The 19,520-nt window shown below is 36.2% G+C and overlaps 2 protein-coding genes across 2 annotated transcripts; one reads left to right on the top strand and one right to left on the bottom strand.

Moving 5' to 3' along the window:
• Nucleotides 1-798: 798 nt before the first annotated feature.
• LOC131008363 (protein CHLORORESPIRATORY REDUCTION 41, chloroplastic) lies at nt 799-1,666 on the top strand. Its single transcript, XM_057935248.1, has one exon. It carries the CDS (start codon nt 936-938, stop codon nt 1,527-1,529), a length of 594 nt encoding a protein of 197 aa, XP_057791231.1. The 5' UTR covers nt 799-935; the 3' UTR covers nt 1,530-1,666.
• A 371-nt stretch (nt 1,667-2,037) lies between these two features.
• Nucleotides 2,038-14,146, bottom strand: LOC131008362 (pentatricopeptide repeat-containing protein At4g04790, mitochondrial-like). Its single transcript, XM_057935247.1, has 16 exons — nt 13,634-14,146; nt 13,477-13,524; nt 12,533-13,153; nt 11,589-11,768; nt 10,875-10,939; nt 10,138-10,245; nt 9,877-9,990; nt 7,192-7,287; nt 7,020-7,115; nt 5,965-6,084; nt 5,207-5,311; nt 4,867-5,031; nt 4,652-4,779; nt 3,824-3,902; nt 3,164-3,381; nt 2,038-2,386 (listed from the first exon to the last, which is right to left on the bottom strand). Exons 1-16 carry the CDS (start codon nt 14,031-14,033, stop codon nt 2,188-2,190), a joined length of 2,742 nt encoding a protein of 913 aa, XP_057791230.1. The 5' UTR covers nt 14,034-14,146; the 3' UTR covers nt 2,038-2,187.
• Between the last annotated feature and the right edge of the window lie 5,374 nt (nt 14,147-19,520).

Genomic DNA, 19,520 nt, shown 5'->3' with positions numbered 1-19,520 from the left:
TGTCACTGTGTATAACTGACACTTTTAAGAAATATAAATGACATTTTCTGTAATTGACACTATAAGATTGCAAATGACACTATAATATTTTAAATGAAACTATAAGATTGAAAATGATATTATAATATTTTAAAATACCGAATAGTGTCAATTATAGGCAGTGTCATTTGTATAACTGCACAATGTCATTTTCATGATTTGGGTCAAAATGCGGGTTTGGATCAAGATGCGGGTTAGGGTCTTGATGCGGGTCAATCCGATTGTACGATACACCCGGTTGTACCCAAGTTTTTATGGGGTGTTTGTACTTATTTTAGAGAGATGATAAAATGTAATGTCTCAAGAGCTCATAAGTTGTCAAAATGTTTGGCTAATTGAGATTATAAGTTAGAGAGTAAATTGTGAGGTGGAGAAATGAAATTGAAAGTGTATTTGATAAAATAATAGTCATAGTTGAGTTATTTAATTTGTTGTTGCTTATAAGATAATGAAAAAATGAATTGGAGTTCAAGAGATTATATTTTGGAGAGTTTATAAGGTCTTGAAGTTTATTTTTACGGTTTATAAGTTTTTTATGAGTTTATTTTGTCAAAAACTTTCTAAGAGAAATTTATTTACTTAAGTTGTTTTAAGGAAGTTCGACTCAAGTGTAAATAGTGGGGCAGTTGAGCTGGGCCGAGCCCATGTGCCAAATGGCACGGCTCGCCCAGCAACCGGACCATACCGATCTTGACATCTCTACCCATCTATCCTAATTGTGGTTATACTTGAATTTACCTATTTGAACAACGGATAGAAAACCAAAGTTACCTTTGGAAAAAAAACAAAAAGAAGTTTTGTGAGCAGTAAAGAGTAAAACATGGAAATATTTGGGACCTGAAAAACAATGTATTGTAACAGCCAAACCTCATCTTATCCTCTTCTCATAAGATTGCATGGCTTCCACTTTGCAGTTCCTCCATCACCATCCACACCCTCTCCATCTACTTCTCCCCTCACCAAACCAATCCCATTTTCCACGCAAATGCACAGCCTCCGATGCCGAGTTCCCGGCTCCGGCCCCGGAAACGACCATCAGCCCCGACAAGTTCCCCATTGAGAAGCGGAGAAAATCCGAGATCATCCGCGACAGGAATACTCGAAAAGGGCTGGTGAAACCGGAGCCACCGAATTTCGAGATAGGATGGAAGAGGAGTAAGCCTATCCCATTGGAGAAGCCAACGGGGTACGTGATCATGGACTTTTTGGAGAAGCTGGTGGAGCTCATGGATAGGGAGTTTGGGTCAGCGGCGCTGCTCGAGAAAGTCGGGGAAATCGTGGCCGCCAGAGCCTTAGAGGAAGCTGAGGTGCTGAGAGATGAAGGGAAAGTGGAGGATAGGATGGTGACAGAGCTGGCCAGAGTTTTGAAGCTCATGGAAATGGATTTGGCTATGCTTAAAGCTGCTGTTAAGGAAGACACTTTGAATCAAAGGCTTCAACAGGCTAAGGCTCGCTGCAGGCAGGCTATTATTGTTGCTAATTCCTTTTGAATGGAAATACACAAACTTCTTCAAAGTTTGGATCAGGAGAAATATTAATCAATGTGTTCTATACATTGATTGAGTTTTGTATAAAATAACACACTACCTTCAGCCGTTTTGCATCAAAGATTAGCTCATTCCATAAATCAAATAGGGGTAAGAAGTTTTATAATAACACTTGTTATCAATTTATAGCACGATAGACATGCCCATGTACTTGCAATAACCGAAAAATGTAATGCAATTTCTAAAACACTGGCAAAACAATATAGCATGTATGTCAACTAAGAAATGATGTCAGATGCAATTAAAATCGAAATGAGGCCACACAAATATTTATTTTGTTACAAATTAAAAAACATTGTTATTATTGTAACAATGTATAAAACGTGTCGAAAACCAAAATCCATTCAAATTTAATAACACACATGATTAAATTACTCATTTGATGAACCGAAAGGTAACACTTTTCTTTGATTTTACCAAATTGACATTAGAAGACTAAACGCGGCAAGTATAAATCAAGAAACGCACTTTAATAAATATTGCAGATTTATTATGGTGTGATGCTATTCTAGATTCTACCAATTCTGTGAATATTTAGAAGAATACATGCACTACCTGTTTACAATTGGTGTGTTTAGTTACTCTGTTTTTGGCTCCTAAACTATCTAATAGACCTACCCATTGTTGCCATAAGTGCCTTCTTTTTCTTCTTCTCTTTCATTCTAATAGACTCTGCTTTTCCATACGTTTCTTGGCACGCGTTGATGACACAACGGACATGGACATCATCTTTCGGTATCTTGTTCAGTAATTTCGCTGCAGACTTTCTATCACCTGAAGCCAAAAGAGCCTGATACATCCTGCACAAAGTTGAACAATGGGCTACAGTTAGAGGATGCAGTTTTCGACTGAGTTAAATATTCGCTCCAAAACTGAAGAGCATGATAGTATCTTGGGTCAAAACTGTGAATTCAAATGCTCTTTACAACTGAACACCTGATCTCCCGAAACTTATCCCCAACCTTCGTGGTGCAAACACACATGTTGCAGTTTGCAACACTGCAGACTGACTTAGACTGACTTACCAATAACAGGATGAGAGTTTGTCTTCTCATAAATTCTTTTGAACAATGAGCTATTCATGACTCACTAAGTAGTTCACATGACAAGTCCCAATACCTGAATCCATATTTGAAAGCAGGCTCCATAGAGTCACATTCTCTCGCATGTAAAAATATTGATTGTTAAAACACCTGAGCAATTAACATTCTTTCTGCACCCACAACTTAGATATCCTTCTCATGCTACATACATCATACATGTTTTAAATCTCCAATGGAGTTTGAATTTTAAATGTTGAATCCTCAAGTGAACTCTCTTTCTTCAATATTTTGAGTGAGCCAAAACTTTAAAAGTTCTCATTAAGGGAATAAACCTTAAGATGCCCTAGTAATGCATTTTAGAGAAATGCAATTAAAATGCCAGCGAGAAAAAGAGAACGAGAAAAGCATATCCAGTTGTCAGGCATCTAATAAGTGAATAATTCAGTAAGGAGTACCAGTCGAAATCAACTTAATCAAACCACTTTCGAAATAACCCAGAAAATTTTGAGAAGTAGATAGCCCAAGCAGATTTACCTCACAAAACTGAGAACATTGTATGGCAGGCCAGCCCTCTCATATTCTTTCCAAATCAAGAAGGAACTCTTTGTATCTTTTGCATTAGTGCAAGCACTGAGGAGAAAATCCAGACTCTTCCGTGAAGGACGAACAGCAACTTCTTCCTTGACAGCTTCAAGCAAATCCAGGCCAAACTGCATGTCTGTTGGCTCTTGCTCCGCATATAAACAGAAGACCTACTCCATCATAAAGTTAAATAGTATAAGGCTACAAGCAATCAAGTCGCTAGGAGTTTAAAACCAATTGAGAAAGGTCAACCTTTTGGAAATGGGGAAAGTTCTGAAATTTATTACCTTACCCAAATTTTTTGCAAAGCAGAATTCTTTTGAGTTGATATTGTATCTTTGTTAACTTTTAATTTCTAATATTTATTCGACATGTAAACCTATCTTCATGTAGGTGAAGTTTTCCAGTGGTAACGACTTGTATGAACTGTGTTGCATGAATCACGTTCTCATATATGCCCTAAAACATAAATGTTTATTTCTTTTTTCCTTTTTGCAATTTTATTTATATCCCATTTGATTTGTCCTATACTAAAAGTTCCAGCAGTAAGTATGACCAGCACCAGGCAAGGTATGTAGTCCTACTATTAGTCCTTCCCCGATGAAACAATACCTCATCAAACAGGACTTCCTGTGCAACTTCAGCATCAACGAACTTATCCTTTAATTGCTTCAGTAAATCAACAGTAGATCTAAAATAAACAAAACAACTATAAGCAAGAAAGTTCCAAGGAAAAAATAAGGGTTAATTGCATCTTTTTGGTTTGCAACATGACTTTCAAAATCGTTGCACCAAAAACATAACCTTTATTATTTTTGCAATATACAATACCGATCTGTCAAATTGAAGCTGATGTTTTGGAGAAATACACCTGGACTAGCCATCTGGCCACTTGGAATGATGTAGTTTAATGTATTTGCATACAATATCATGAACTTTACACATGATTTTGACTTTTCAATTAATTGCATCTAATATTGTGACGTTCAAATTTTTGCAATTATGAAACATCAACAGATTATAACAAAACATCAGCACACTATAAAATAAACATCTTAGAATCAAAACTTCACCCAATTTTGAATTGGTGTCACAATTGGCAAAATTTGTAGATTTGAATATACAATCGATGTAAATGTCATGTTAAAAACCAAAATCATGTGCAAAGTTCATGGTATTTATTATGAGCAATTATGAAACAGTGTCATTTCAAGTGGCCGGCCAGCTTCTCCACGTGTATTTTCCCGACAGCCATGCCAGCTTTAATTTCGTCCAATTTCAATGTTCTAAATTGCACAAATTATAAAGGACACTTTTTGTGCAACAAATTAAAAGTCATGTTGTAACTTGTAAGCTAGAAAACTTGTAAAAGTCATGTAAATACTTGCAATTGACCCAAAAAAATAAATATATGAAAATAAGCAATCAGACACTGAGGACCTCAAATTCTCATGCCGAACACAATGTGATATGACCCTGAAGCAGGCATCAACCCAATAAGGCGAATCATTCAATTCCTCAAGTAACTCCAACACTTTGTTCAATTGTCCTTCAGACTGATAATGTTCCTGTAACAGTTAAGAAGCATTTAATACTGAGCCAGTCTTCATCAAAATATGTCTGCTGGTATATCCAAACAGGCAGAACTAACTTACAATGAGACATTTAATAGCTCTGGGATCTAGATCACACTTGGCTCCCTTCATTTCTTCATATATCTCAAGGGCATCAGATAACTTTCCATTTGAAGCAAGAGCTCCAACAAGCACACTCTTGATTTCTTTCAAGTACTTTGCTGGGATTCTATCGCTCAAGATTACCTGTATGTAAGTCAATAATTACATTCTAGCAGCAAAGGTTCGCTCTTGTACTGGTAACATAGACTGAGAGCCTGGCCAATTCTCAATTATTGATGCATCAACAGCAAACAGTGAAGTCTACAAGAATGAGTTTATCTCGAAAGCTCAAACAGAGATTTGAAGAGATAATGCATACCTCTTTAGCATATTCGAAATTTCCATAGGATGCATATGCATTTATAAGGGACATGAAAACCTGCTTTGTTGGTGTGATTCCCAATCTACTCATCTCATCATAATACTACAATGAGGTCAACACAGAAAAAAATCAGGACAGGACTCTTCAGAGTTGTGAATCATGCTAATAAAAGCAGGAATATATGTCTCCAATAGATGCATTTCTTAACAAAGGACCACCCAAACCAGAGCCTTCACAGTTGTAAATCATGCTAATAACAGCAGAAGATATATTTCAATATATAGACATATTTCCCAAACAAAGGGACACTCAAACCAGAGCCAGCTTTGTCATGGTAGAAAGTTTGATGGAACACACTAAAATCAAAAGAAAGTTTTCATCGACTAAGTTCATGCATGTTTGCTACACATAGAGAGACTTCTAGCGCAACTAATTTGATAGAATGGAAGAGAGATCATTTTAATTGATTGCCCCCTAATCAAAACTCAAAACTAGAAATTAAATGCATGACACAGGAAAGACTGGCAATTTGAAAACATTCAAACAACTTTTGCCAAACCAAAGCCTAGGAATAACACAAGCATATCGTTTTAACAAGAAAGAAAAGCAATAGTATTTGATCTAAAGAACTACAGCCAGAATTCCAGTACTCAACCCTTAGTTTGTAAGGGGCCATTAGCAAGGCATTTCTATCCAATCAGAGTGTAGTTTATTGCTATCCTAGTCATCAAGAACAAACAAAAGCCATAGACAACCTTAGCTATATCTTTCTCACGCTGAGTGTTGGCTATGAGATAGCTGTAAGTCATAGCATCGGGATTTACGCCTGCATCATCCATTTGTTTGAGAACATTCTGGGCACTTCGAATATTTTTCTGCAAGACCCAGCAATAGAGAATGTCAATAATAAAATGCTTACAATGAGAAGCAGAAACCATCATTAACAGCTAGCTTATATAAATAAGCCACCATATAGGCTCTCCAAAATTCTGTGTGGATTAGAATTTAAGTGAGAAACTAAACTCACATGCAATTTCTCAAGTCAGCTTGTATAGGTTCATGAAAAACCCTGGTACCAAGCATTCTAGAAATAGTACCCTAATACAGTAGGCAAAAAAATTAAAACGTATTTATTATCTAAGCAACTTCTTGTAAGTTATCATGTAGCCCTAAACAGTGACCTCAAAGTTATAAAAACAAGCAAAAACTGATATATTGCTCACAATCACGTTCTTGACCTTTGGCCGCTAACCTAGGAGAATTTTAACATAAATAATCAGGATATAACTCCTCATGCTGAATACATCATATTATGAGTTAAGAAGCATATAACTCTAAAAGGATATGTTGAGAGACATCAATTGAAGTATTGAACAAATATATCCACACTGAGTTGGAACTGTGATCTACAATGCACTGAAACTGGAAAGCAAAAATTAATGATAGTTCAATGGAAACACGATCCATCATTTACATGAACAGAGCTGAGTTTTGTGCATAGAGACAGAAACTTCCCCAGGTCCAAGCACCAGAAAAAGACCAAAGGTAAATATCTCTCTAGCAAGTGGTCACATTGGACCAAAATTTTATTGATAGCTAGTAGGGAATAGAATGAGATCATGCTCAGATGCATTTCATGACAGTTACAGAAAGTGGATGGCTATCTCAAAATCATCTAGTGCGCCAGAAACAATTTTTTGAAACCACTTGACCTGACATACTAAGGAGACACAATTAACTGAACACATCAAGCAAATAGTTTGCTTGTTATTGAAGAAACTAGAAGAGCATTATCAAGAACTTAAGCCACCTCACGAAAATATCCAGCTAGTATCACGTTGTACATGCCAGCTGTTGGTGTATAGTTTTTTTTCCAATCATCAATCATTCCATATGCTCCTTCAAACTGCATTAAAATGAAAAATTAAAATCTGTAACATCTGCTACTGATTTAAGTTGATATCCTAAACCAAGAGACTAACATCTTTCATCTTCACACACAGAAGTATCATTCTCCTGAATGTCTCATTATTTTGTCCCAGATTATGGTTAGATATCCTTGAGTATATCTGATGGACCTGCGAATTGAAAGAAACCATATCAATATCATTGCAAACCAGAAGTTCAAGTTAACATGATGCACAAATTCAATATACTAAAAAGACAACACAAAGGAAAGGAAGGGAGAGTTTCATTATTAAAGAAACCGATATAATCCCTGAATGAATCCTTGATCAGGGAAATGCTTATCTTACTCTTCGCTCTACAGAATGCAATTATCAAACATCAGAGTTTTCATGAAAAATTTGGCTACAATTTTCACAAGATTTCCTTTAATGATAATATTTTGATTACATAAAAGAACATTTGGAGATTGTACATCATGAAATTCATAAATCAATGTGGTTAAACCCTATCACAGATACTTTGATGTTGGATTAAGAAGTTGAAAATGGGATAATTGACATTGATTTAGGGATCTAGTCCAGATGGACAGTTGAATGATGTTACACTATAAACCTCAATCTCATTTTATTTCAAACAATTGGTAGTGCAACATAACCACAGTTATCCCATAAGCTAAGACACTTCCTTTACGTCATGCAATTATATACACTACATCAATTATATTGAATCGATATATATATGTATCATGTATGTGTAGTTTGAATGTTACATCTTCCAGAAACAATATAATTTCTTGACCACTGCCAGTCCCAGCCTCCAGCTTTAAATGATATCTTCCTTTACATGCCAAATACTCGCAATATGTCTAATACTAATAAGAGCAGATATAGAATATAATATCACTATATCAGTAATTTTAATACCCTACAAGATAGAAACACTCAATTCACATAATTTCTGACAATAATTACTTCTTATCATCATAAGCTTCACTTATTTCTAAATTAAAAATGATAACAGCAATGGCTTCAATATGTCTAATACTAATAAATAAGACCAGATATAGAATCTAATATCAATAATGTTAATACGCTACAACATAGAAACATCCAACTCACATAGATTCTGACAATAATTACTCCTCATCATAAGCTTCTTAAATTAAAAATGATAAAAAACAATGGCTAGTGCCCCACCACCCACACTAAAACTAAAAGAAAAATTAGAAAAATATATACTGAATAACGTATTGAAAAATGTTCGAGTTCTTATGAAATCTAAGTTTTATCAGCATTCCCAATGGAATACAGCCCAACCCTCAAATCCAAGTCTTATTTACAAAGTTTCATGAAATCATCAGTGAGCAAAACCTAACCATAACCGAGAGGCCTAACTGTTAAATTTCAGTCGGTTACAATTCTCAAAAAATGAAAAAAGTATCAGTGATGGTCTGTTCAGTTTTTACAAATAAAAGCTCGGTAGAACCTACGGGTTATCTAAAATATCTGTTTATTACTGTTATTCCCCACAAAACTGATACTTCTCCTGGAGCCCTTACCCCCACCCATCTTCTCTTTCTTGGTCAAAGAGTAAAGTCCCCAACAATGCAACAACTTTGTCCTCTCTCTTCATCCCACTTTATTGATAAGTCCCCAACTAGACAGCCTCGCTTGTCTCTATTTCTCGCATTTCTATCCCTTCCTACCACTTTATCGATCCAAATCTCAACACTCAGCAGCATCTCTTCTCTCTCCTTCTCACATTTCTTTCTCTTCCGTCCACATTACTTTTCATCAGAGAACCACTTTCCTTTGAATCATCTCCTGTTTCTGTTATTTTCTCTTATCATCTTTCTTTCTCATATAACCTATTCCTCCCTCACTGTACTGCATCCACCATCTTTCCTAATGCCCTGCCACCATTCCTTTTTGTTATTGACAATTCCACCGTGATCCTTTATTTTGGTGGTTTGAATGGTTCAATAGTTGGAAGTGTGTTATAGATCTATTTTATCCTTTATATTTTTATGACTGGTTTGGTATTTGAATAAAAATACTCCTGTAACGCTTTTTTCTTTTTTTTTCATTTCTCTCCATTTCTGCTTGAACTCATAAACAGAAGAACCAGACCGAATCCGACCATAAATTTTGGGTTGGTATATATATCAATGGGTTCGGTTTTGTCAGTATTATAAAATTCGATTGTTTGATTGCCTCAGTTTGGTTCAGTTTTGCACCGAACCAAGCTCATCCATAATTGCAAAGCAATCATATACAGCAGATACTCCTTTTAGCTTTATCAAATGTCTTCTGGTTGTTATTTATTTTTTTCCTACACCAATTTTTGCATGCTCTTTTGATGTATTTAAAACTTACCCTACTAACATTAGGCTATTCTGGTAACTAACTTAGTAACACATATAGCTTCTTTAAGAGGTATCACTACCTCATGATTCCATGTTTCCAATCTTATAGCAAAGAGTCAATATCTTACACAGAATTAGACAAAAGAATGCATGAAATAATTTGACAGAGATGTAAACAGAATCATTTGTGGATGTAAAGATTTGGGTTGCTGTGCTAGAACATGAGCAGATGAAGATGTACCCAAGAGACCATATCCAGATATTGAACATCTACAGGACCAGTATCTAAGTTTTAACTTGTTATGATTCTGAAATACATAAGATATAATGGAAATTATGAATCATTATCATGATTTAATGGCAGGATTACATATGGAGGAGAACAATTACATACCAGATTAAATTCACAGCTCCGATCACAAGCATCTAATATTGAATGAAATGTGCCCAATGATAAAGCAATACCAGATTCAAGTGCCTCGTCAACTACATTTAGCGCCTCATGTACCTGAAGATTATTTATAGTATATCATACAAGTTAAAACTGTAAAATATCAGCATTAGGACAAAATCAAGAGCAAGGTCAAGTTAAGTTGGGAGTTTCTTACCTGATAGAGAATCATAAAATTGAAATAACTTTGTAATTCATACACACCTTGAAAAACTTACAACTATATGTAACGAGCTTTTCATATTGCGCTGGAGTAGGAAGCACATCAAACTTAGTATGCAAAGCTTGGAACTTTTTTATGATACCTTCAACCTTTAACAACAAACTGAAGGCAAATTAGAATATAGAAACAAAGAGAAAAATTATGTTATGATATGTAGAGTAAATGCACAAGTTCAAGAACAAATAACAGTTTCCAGACCAAACTCACAAGGTGTGCCATATCCCATTACATTACAATAAACAAACCATATCCCCCATTCCAACAAGAGGAAAAACATCCGTATAATGGGGCACAAACTACCACATGAATGACTAGAATGGTTACACCAAATTGGTAAACAATCTATCCATTATGTTGGCATGTACTTTGAAAATAAATTCTCTACAATGAAAAGAAAATTCTCTAAAAATTTCTGTTCACGTGAGCAGGTAATTCTGGCTCCTTATTCAAAAATAGAAGGGGCAGAATAGCCAACATGCAATCATTGGACATGGTCTAGGTCCATGTGGACACCTTTAAATTATAGAGAGAATACTTTAAAGTTTATCTTTGAAAGCAAGTGAAACAAAACTACATAAAAACTGGCAGTAAGGCCAGAAAACTTTGTGAAGATGTGAAGAATTTGACATTTGATACTTCACATAGAAGCTCCCTAAGCTGCCTCCAAAACATGTAGACTTGATGGCTTTACCGGTAGCATTCATGAGAAGTTCCTCACCGCTAAATTAGGTATGCTGATTGCATATTCGAGGATGAGATTTGAGATGTTTTCAGCTCCAATGTCTACACTTGACCAAAAATTACACAATTACAATTATCGGATCAAGGGCTAAATCTCTCTATATATCCCAGCAGAATACATCAAGTACAGGACACATCGAAAAGTTCAATGAATCATACAAGTGATATAACACTACCTACAGAGTAGGAAAAGGCATATATTTTATTCAATAGGTACGGAAGTATACCATTATATAATGTTTTATTTATTGGGGATCATTTGCTATGGGTGCATAATATACCTATGACACCCTAATATCTTGTTTGCTTCAAAGCACAAGGCCCTTTATATTATTTCTTAGGTGGAATACGTAATACAAAACATAAACATAACATATATTAATTTATTATTAGAATAAATTAGCCCTAATCACATCAATTAAAGTTTAAAATTGTAAGGACATTAACCAAACACGATACTGATATCTTATATGGTAAAAGTGATCCGAGTCAAACATATCACACCTTATCTCATACTGCGCAGAAGACGAGCCCTTGTTAATAATTGAAAAAAATCCCGAGGCTATAAATGAAGACAGAACTCCAAATAAAGATGGAATGCCAGACTTACAGTTCGACAAATGCTATGCATTTAAAAACAAATCAATTATAAATTTTTTCAAATTGCAACCTCAATCCAGAGCATTCTAACCATTTTCTTTCAGCACCAACAGAAATCTTTCTGCAAAAGGTTCCAGCAAAAACTTCCCCAAACCCCTGAAGATGCACTCAGAAACTGCAACTGATGTAACTTTAGATATGTCCAGAGTTTCCAATAGCATGAGAAACTCTTCTTTTCGATCGCTTTCATACAACGCCAGCAACAAACCCTCTAGAAGATAATTGCAACACTACTGTTAGATTTACCTTAATATGAACAAGACCTTCATCAAAATTTCAATCAACGCATAGACAACAGATATCAGTTGATTCCATTTCAGAAGACCATCTCTGAATATGCATATAACAGCACTAATCCATGAAAGTAAAAGACAGCCCATACAAGAAGCCAACAGAAGTGTCAAACCTCAAGTAGCATCAAATCTTAAAAATGTATGCTTGTCAGGATATAATCATAAGAATTCATCAACATGCAAACAAAGAAACAAAAATGGTGACACCTTTTGAAAAGAAGGCAAGTTTATCAATAATGAATGGATGGTCGTCAGACATGGGGAAAATATCATAAGGCTTAAAGATAAAATCCACAGTTGATACTTGAATCTTGATAAATTGTTTAATATGCTTTAAAGGAGAAGACACAAAGAATAGTGTGACATATATGTGTGCGTAGGTATCTCAACCTCCCAGATATAGAGTTAAATGGTCTGGTCAAATGCCAATAGAGTGTAGGTTTAGCCAGACAATGCACCATCTCAAATTTCAATTTTAGGGGTAAAACCCTTTCAAAGAGCAAGAGAATATTATGCCATCCATGGTAAAGGAAAAAAATTATCCCAAACAAGTGGACTGTGAATAGCATGACGTCCATATACATTTTTCCCAAAATAATTATGATTAAAGAAGGCAGACCAAGAAGAAAAGGATACAGGGGGAAACTAAACACTTAGTACTGTCAAGACTCAAGAAGCTTACCTCGGCGATAAAACCTCTCGTCATCACCTTCAGTTGCAACAGAAAGACAAAGTTCTTGAAGTTTATCAACATCATCGACTCTTACCCGTAGCAGCATTTCATAATAAGTTAGGCGCGGAAGTGAATCAGGATTGTCTTCTCTGATTAGTTCATGGAAGAAAAAGAACTCTTCAGACATCTCAAAATCGATTAGATACATCAGGAACTGGCCATATGTTTTTTCTTCTATCTGAAAACCTGATTCTCTAACCAATTTGAATAATTGATAAGCCTTATAAATCTCCTGTAATGAAACATCTTCATCTGTGGTTTCCCTTGCCTTCTTTATACATATCTTGATTAACATATTAAATTCTTCCAAGCCATTTTCTCGTCCTAACTTCCCAAACAATTCAACAGTAGTATCTGATCCCAGCTTCATGGCACACATTTTGACCAGGCGTTTATAGCGAGGATATTGTCCCTCCTTAAATACCCACTTCTGCTTCTTATCTTGTGAGAATTCTTTCCTCCACAGTGAAATGCTGTTGTGTGCCATTTTGTCCAACCAGGGCACCAATGTAGCATTTTTGATTTGCAGATGCTCTTGATAGCCATCATCCCAATTCAAGTCCATCTCATCTGCAGCTAACATAAATTTTAGCTATTTGACTACACCATAGGAAAAAGAATTCGCTTTAGTTGATCACTCATAATCAGACTACTGACCCGTACTCGTAAAAGATGATCCTCAAATTGATCTTAATAGTTAATGCAGTTAGTAGAATGACAAAAAAACCTACTTCATACAAAATAGTGTGACTGAAGAAAATCATCAAGTTGAAAGCTTAACAGATAAGCACAACCTCTACATTTACATTTTCATACCATAGTCAGTATTAACATAATCCACCTGAATCACATTGGGTTTATATCTGAGTAAAACTCAAAACCAACATCCGTACCGTACAATATGCTGGATGCATCTGAAGCCAGTTGCTCCGCAGATTCATCTACGGCAAAGAAACAAAACGCCAGTATACAAATTTCAATAAACATACCAAATAGCTAAATAAAAAAGCCTCAATTGCCTAGACACAATACAGAAAATTGTGGATATACCGTCTTCATCAATGCAGTCCGAGGTCAAGCTACCACAGACAATAGAACCTAGAGAGGAATTCGGCGGATTGGGAACTATTGAAGAAGACGGTGGATTGGGGACTATTGAAGATTGCGGCGCTTTGAAGGTCTGGAGAAGGCGTCGGCTTCTTTCACGTTTGGTTTTGTCGTAGGGCGCGGGAGGGGAGGGTTTGACGGATGAGATGTAGCCTTTCAAGAGAACGTCGGAGGAGGAGGAGGACGTCTTCTTCTTGGCGGCGGACGATGAGTGTCCCGAGATGTTCCGTTTCTTCCTGGCGGCGGAGGTTTTGGTGCGCCTAAATGTTAACCTAGCGGCGGAGAAGAAGAGAGAGACTAGGTTTTGGGGCGTAGATGAACTCCTTCGAAAAGTGCCATGCATTGTCAATGAAAGAATGAGAGATGATTTTGGAGTTCAGGCCGGAAGAACATGCCTGTGACTCTCTAGTGAGAGAGATGGGTTTCCTATTTCTTCCCTCTCTTTTTCAGATTCTTCTTATTTTATTTCTATTTTGGTCTTTAAAAGAAAAAAGAGGAAATTTATAAAAAAATATCATTTTTTAAAAATGATATGTTTTTTTAGCCCCTCTTTATAAACAACTCTTTTATATACTCCCTCCGTCCCAATATTGTTGGCCACATTTGGTTTCGGCACGGGAATTAAGGAGTTGTAGATTAGTATTTTAAGTGTGTGGGTAATATAGTATAAAAGTAATAAAGTAGCAGAGAGAATGTGATAAAGTATGAGAGAGAAGGTAATAAAATGATAAAGTAGGAGAGAGAATGTGATAAAGTAAGAGAGATAATGTAATAAAGTGATAAAGTAGGAGAGATAATGTGATAAAGTAAGAGAGAGAATGTGATAAATATTTCCATTTTAGTAAAGTGGCCAACAATAGTGGGACAAACTAAAAAGGAAATGTGGCCAACAATATTGGGACGGAGGGAGTACCAAAATGAATTAAAAGACTAAAATACCCTTTACAGTTCTCACCACTTTAATTTTCGCGCAACATTACACGTGCCCACGATCATGATCACGATGGTGGACACGATCGTGCCCACGATCATGATCACGATGGTGGACACGATCGTGCCACGATCATGATCGTGGCCCACGATCATGATCACGATGGTGAACACGATCGTGCCCACCATCGTGTCCACGATGGGCACGATCATGATCACGATCATGCCCACGATCATGATCACGATGGTGAACACGATCATGCCCACCATTGTGTCCACGATGGGCACGATCGTGTCCATCATCATGGGCACGATGGTGTTCATCGTGTCCATGATGGTGGACACGATCATGCCCATCGTGCCCACGATGTACGTGGACACGATCGTGTTCATCGTGTCCACGATCGTGTGCACGTGTCATGTTGCGCGGAAATTAAAGTGGTGGGGACCGTAAAGGGTATTTTAGTCTTTTAATTCATTTTGGTATACAAAAGAGTTATTTTTAAAGAGGGGCTAAAAAACATATCATTTTTAAAAAATGATATTTAAAATCTTGAACCCCAAGAAAAAACTACCAGAAAAATATTTTTATATTTTATATTCATATAAAATGATACGGACCCAATTATCATATTTATAAATAAATTTAATAAAAAATTAATTTTAATTAAATATATTTGAATTGAATATTGAAAAAAAAATCACAATAATAAGAATTGATATTATAAAATAAATTTTAAAATGAAAAAAAAAATAGAAATAGAAAAAAAAAATGAAAAATAGATTTATTTTAAAAAAATGAAAGATAAGATAGAACATTTTAAAATTTTAATCTTTACTTTCCACAAAGATTGTGTGTTTATTACTCATTCCGTCCCAACGAAAGCGGTGTGTATTCCTTTTTGAGTCGTCCCAATAAAAGTGGTGTATTTCCTTTTTTGGTAATAATTTTACACTACAAACAATGTGACTCCACACACCTTTACACACTTTTACACTACAATCTTATTATCCTTAAATCCCGTGCCGAAAAGAAGCGCACTGCTTTCGTTTGGACGGAGGGAGTACTATTTTCATCCGTCCGAAAAGATTATGTGTTTTCCTTTTTTTAGAAACTCATTTATACTTTAAACCTCATCTACACTCAATACTTACAAAAAACTCACTTTTTACTTTTACAATTTTGCGGGTCATATGCTTAACACTAAAATCACATTTTTCAACTTTTTTATTAAAATTCGTGTCCTTCACTCTATCATACATTCTTTGTGGATAGAGAGAATATAATAATAAAATTGTAGTTGTATATAAAAAAGAAAATCCAAATAAAACCTTGAAAGTACAGAAAAACAGACTAAGGGTCAAACCTCATTAAAACCATTCTAAAAAAAATCCAGTGGGAAAAACCTCAGAAAAGGGAAAAGGGTACTCGTCTATATCAAAGATAAAGACAGCAAAAGAGACAAGAAGCGGGAGAAGGCCGCTTCAGGAACTCCGGCCGAACCATCATCCCCAAGTAGCCGTAGCACTCTCCTACCAAAAAGACCGGAAAATAAGAGACCCCAACTCCGACAGCCGAAGTAAAACGGCTCCCAACAGTCAAGCCCATAGCCCCCACACCCAAACGACGAAAAGCCGAAAAGGCGAGACCGCACTAGACCACATCAAAACCGCCCCAAGAAAAGACCGCCAGTCGGATTCATCAGCAGACCGATGGCCCGACTGACCGGATACAACAACTGCAGCCTTTGCATTGACACCCAACAGAAAAAAGAACCGCAACAGGAGAAGCACAAAACATGGTCGATGAAAGTCCCGATAGAACAAGGCGGAAGTCACATACTCACACCCCCAAGACTCAAGCTCAAAAAATCTCAACGCCACCCAAGAAAAGAGGTGCGGAGCCGCCAACAGAGCCCAACCTCTCGGGTCTCAGTTACGAATGCATGACAACTGAAAAAAGACCCAAGAGACGCCCCTCAACAATCCACCAAAAATCCCAACCGAAACAACCACACCCCGAGTTAAACTTGGCGAACATAGCTATGAGTGCCCATGTCGGAAGCCACCGCATTCTTAATTTCCTCAATAGCATAGGGCCACCACCCCTCCAACCTAGCTGGATTAGCCATAATATCCGCCGCAATGTTGCCCTCACGATAAATGTGGGACAGCACTAAGTGAAATGACTAAGGCGAAAACGAGTATCGCGCCATGGCACATCATTAGAACGGGATTGCAACAACTGCACGACATAAGAGGAATCTGCCACAATCCACAGACGCTGCCAACCTCAATCAAAAGCAATTGCGATAGCAATGAGTATAACTTAATAAATTAATAAATAATACATGTCTCATCAATCGCCATAAATTGATGAACTCAAACAACGAGAAAACGAACTAACAATTATCATGAATCTCATAGAAAAAGATAATCGCAGAGAAGAGAAAAATCAGAGAAATCGACAAACACGACAAGGTAAAACGAGCTAAACAATAACATGCGTAATATAATCTAAGAAGTAAAAGACGAACATACCTCTCCAAATTAAAAAAAAAAAAAAAAAGTGGAAGACTTAGGTTTAAAATCAGACCAGAAGCGTTAAAAAAAATTATCAAGACTGAGATTGGATACTACGCTACTACCTAAGGACACAGTACTACATGATCGTATTCATATATATATATATATATGTGTGTGTGTGTGTGTGTGTGGCTATGTATGTATTTCAGTATAAATTTTGTACAAGTTATTTTAAGGGGTAATTGCCCCTAAATACATTACCTTTCACCATTTTCTAGAATTGCAAATCATCTTTAAAATCCGCCTCATAATACATAACCTTTCTCTTTTTTTCTGGAATTTTCCATGACCAGCCAACCACCAAACGTGAAAATGACATGGACGCCGGAAACTGATACGATCCTTGCCGATCGATCGAACACAACGCACGCGGAAGACTGAACTGGAACAGAAAGGATGGAAATCCCAAAACCTCTGAATCTAACCCACGGAATGATTTAGGCGAACGGATCCCTAAACCCCAACGTGCAGTTGACGCAGCAACTCGGGGACGCTGAATGACACCCGACGAGGGTTGGTTGATCTCGCCGTTACGTCGATAAATTGAATTCGTCTTGGAAAAATCAAGAAGAATTCGAAACTCTCAAGAGAGAAATAAAACTCACAATTTGATTAAAGGTAGGCTGAAAATTCGTCCAACACATAGTAGCCTTATATATAGGCACAACTAAACCTAGTCTAATAAGGAAACAACTTAAAAACAAGCCCTAATAGGCCAAACAAGGCCCTTACTTTAAAAATCCGAAAATTAACAAGGCCCTAACTAATGGGCTGCGAAATAAAGCTAAGTAAATAAAAATTGAAGTCTTTCACACTTCGGCCCACTCGCACGTAATAAGATTAATCAAACACGGGCTCAATTCGCCAACTCCACAATCTCCAATTGGCTTCTTGATTAACTCTTGCTTCCAAACTTCTTCAACTAAGATCATCAAGCTCTCCTTGAACTTCTTGGCTCGAGCTCTTGTAACTGGACCAACAGGAACATGCACCGGGTCTTGCACCAACGAACCTTGGGCTGCATCAGAAACGCCACATATACACGCCGGAAATTTTTATTAATTGACATGGCGGCCATGTAAATTGCATTGTAATTTTTATTTTTATTTTCCACCTAAATTCGATTTTTCCATATTTTAGAATTAAACCACTAATTTCACAAAGCCCTAACTTTCCCCTAAATTTCTTTTCGCGCTGAAAACGTTCTTGCACGAGGCAAATACATGGCTTTGGTGAATAGTTAGTATACGCTTGCCAATCAGCGTTTTATGCTTAATTGAGAGACGTGTACCATCTGTTTGATAAAATGCGTATTTGGTTCCATATTTGGCCAATTTGGGGATAGCAATTTGTGGCTTGCTGTCAGTTGACTGCTATTTTGAAGTTGTTCGTTGGCTCTTGTACTTATCTTTTGTTTACCATTTAAAATGTAGAAATCTGGAAAGTAGTTTTAATTGGATGTGTGGTTTTATAGGATTTTGCAGATTGAAGTTTCTTAGTGGTTTTTATGTATTAGTGATATCAGATGAAAAATATCTTGTTTTGTTTCCTTTTTCTTGTGATGGGGCGGCAAATGCCTGCTGATCGCATACCTCTGCTTAGCTTGTGATGCCAATGTTCTTGGAAATTTTTTGGGCATTTAATGTATCTCATTGATTGTTTGAAATCATGGAGCAGGGAGCCTGCATCTTTCTGAAATGTGCGAAATATGTAAAATCTGGAAATTTAGAGGAAAGTTAGGGCTTTGTGAAATTATTGGCATAATTCTAAAATCTGGAAAATTTTGAATTTAGGAGGGAAAAAATTAAAATGCAATTTCCTACATGGTTGCCACGTCAATTAATAAAAAATTTCGGTGTGTATATGTGGCGTTTTCAGCGTCCACGTCATTTTCATGTTTGGTGGTTGACTGGCCATGATAAATTTCAGAAAAAAAAAAAAAAAAAAAAAAAGAAGAAGAAAGGTTATGTATTATGAGAAGGATTTTAAAGATGATGTGCAATTCCAGAAAATTGTGAAAGTTAATGTATTTAGGGGCAATTATCCCTTATTTTAATATAATGTGTATATACTATATCATCTTTAATTTTTTTTCATATATGTTTTGATTTGGACGAAATTAAAATTCAGGGCAAGTTCCGAAATGGGCTAAACTTTATGTATTTATATTACAACTTTATATAGTTGAAAAAATTCCAAAATTTAGTAATAGTTTGTGGCTACAGTCAATTAATGCCTCAAAAAAATATGTTATGAAATGCAAATCAGTACGAAGTAATTAAAAGTTCCAAAAACCCTTTCAAGACTAATAGGA

This window comes from Salvia miltiorrhiza, chromosome 2 (genome assembly GCF_028751815.1).
Source record: "Salvia miltiorrhiza cultivar Shanhuang (shh) chromosome 2, IMPLAD_Smil_shh, whole genome shotgun sequence".
Taxonomy (NCBI): Eukaryota; Viridiplantae; Streptophyta; class Magnoliopsida; order Lamiales; family Lamiaceae; genus Salvia; species Salvia miltiorrhiza.
Note: the sequence above shows the minus strand (reverse complement) of the source record. Positions and strands in the feature narration are given on the sequence as shown.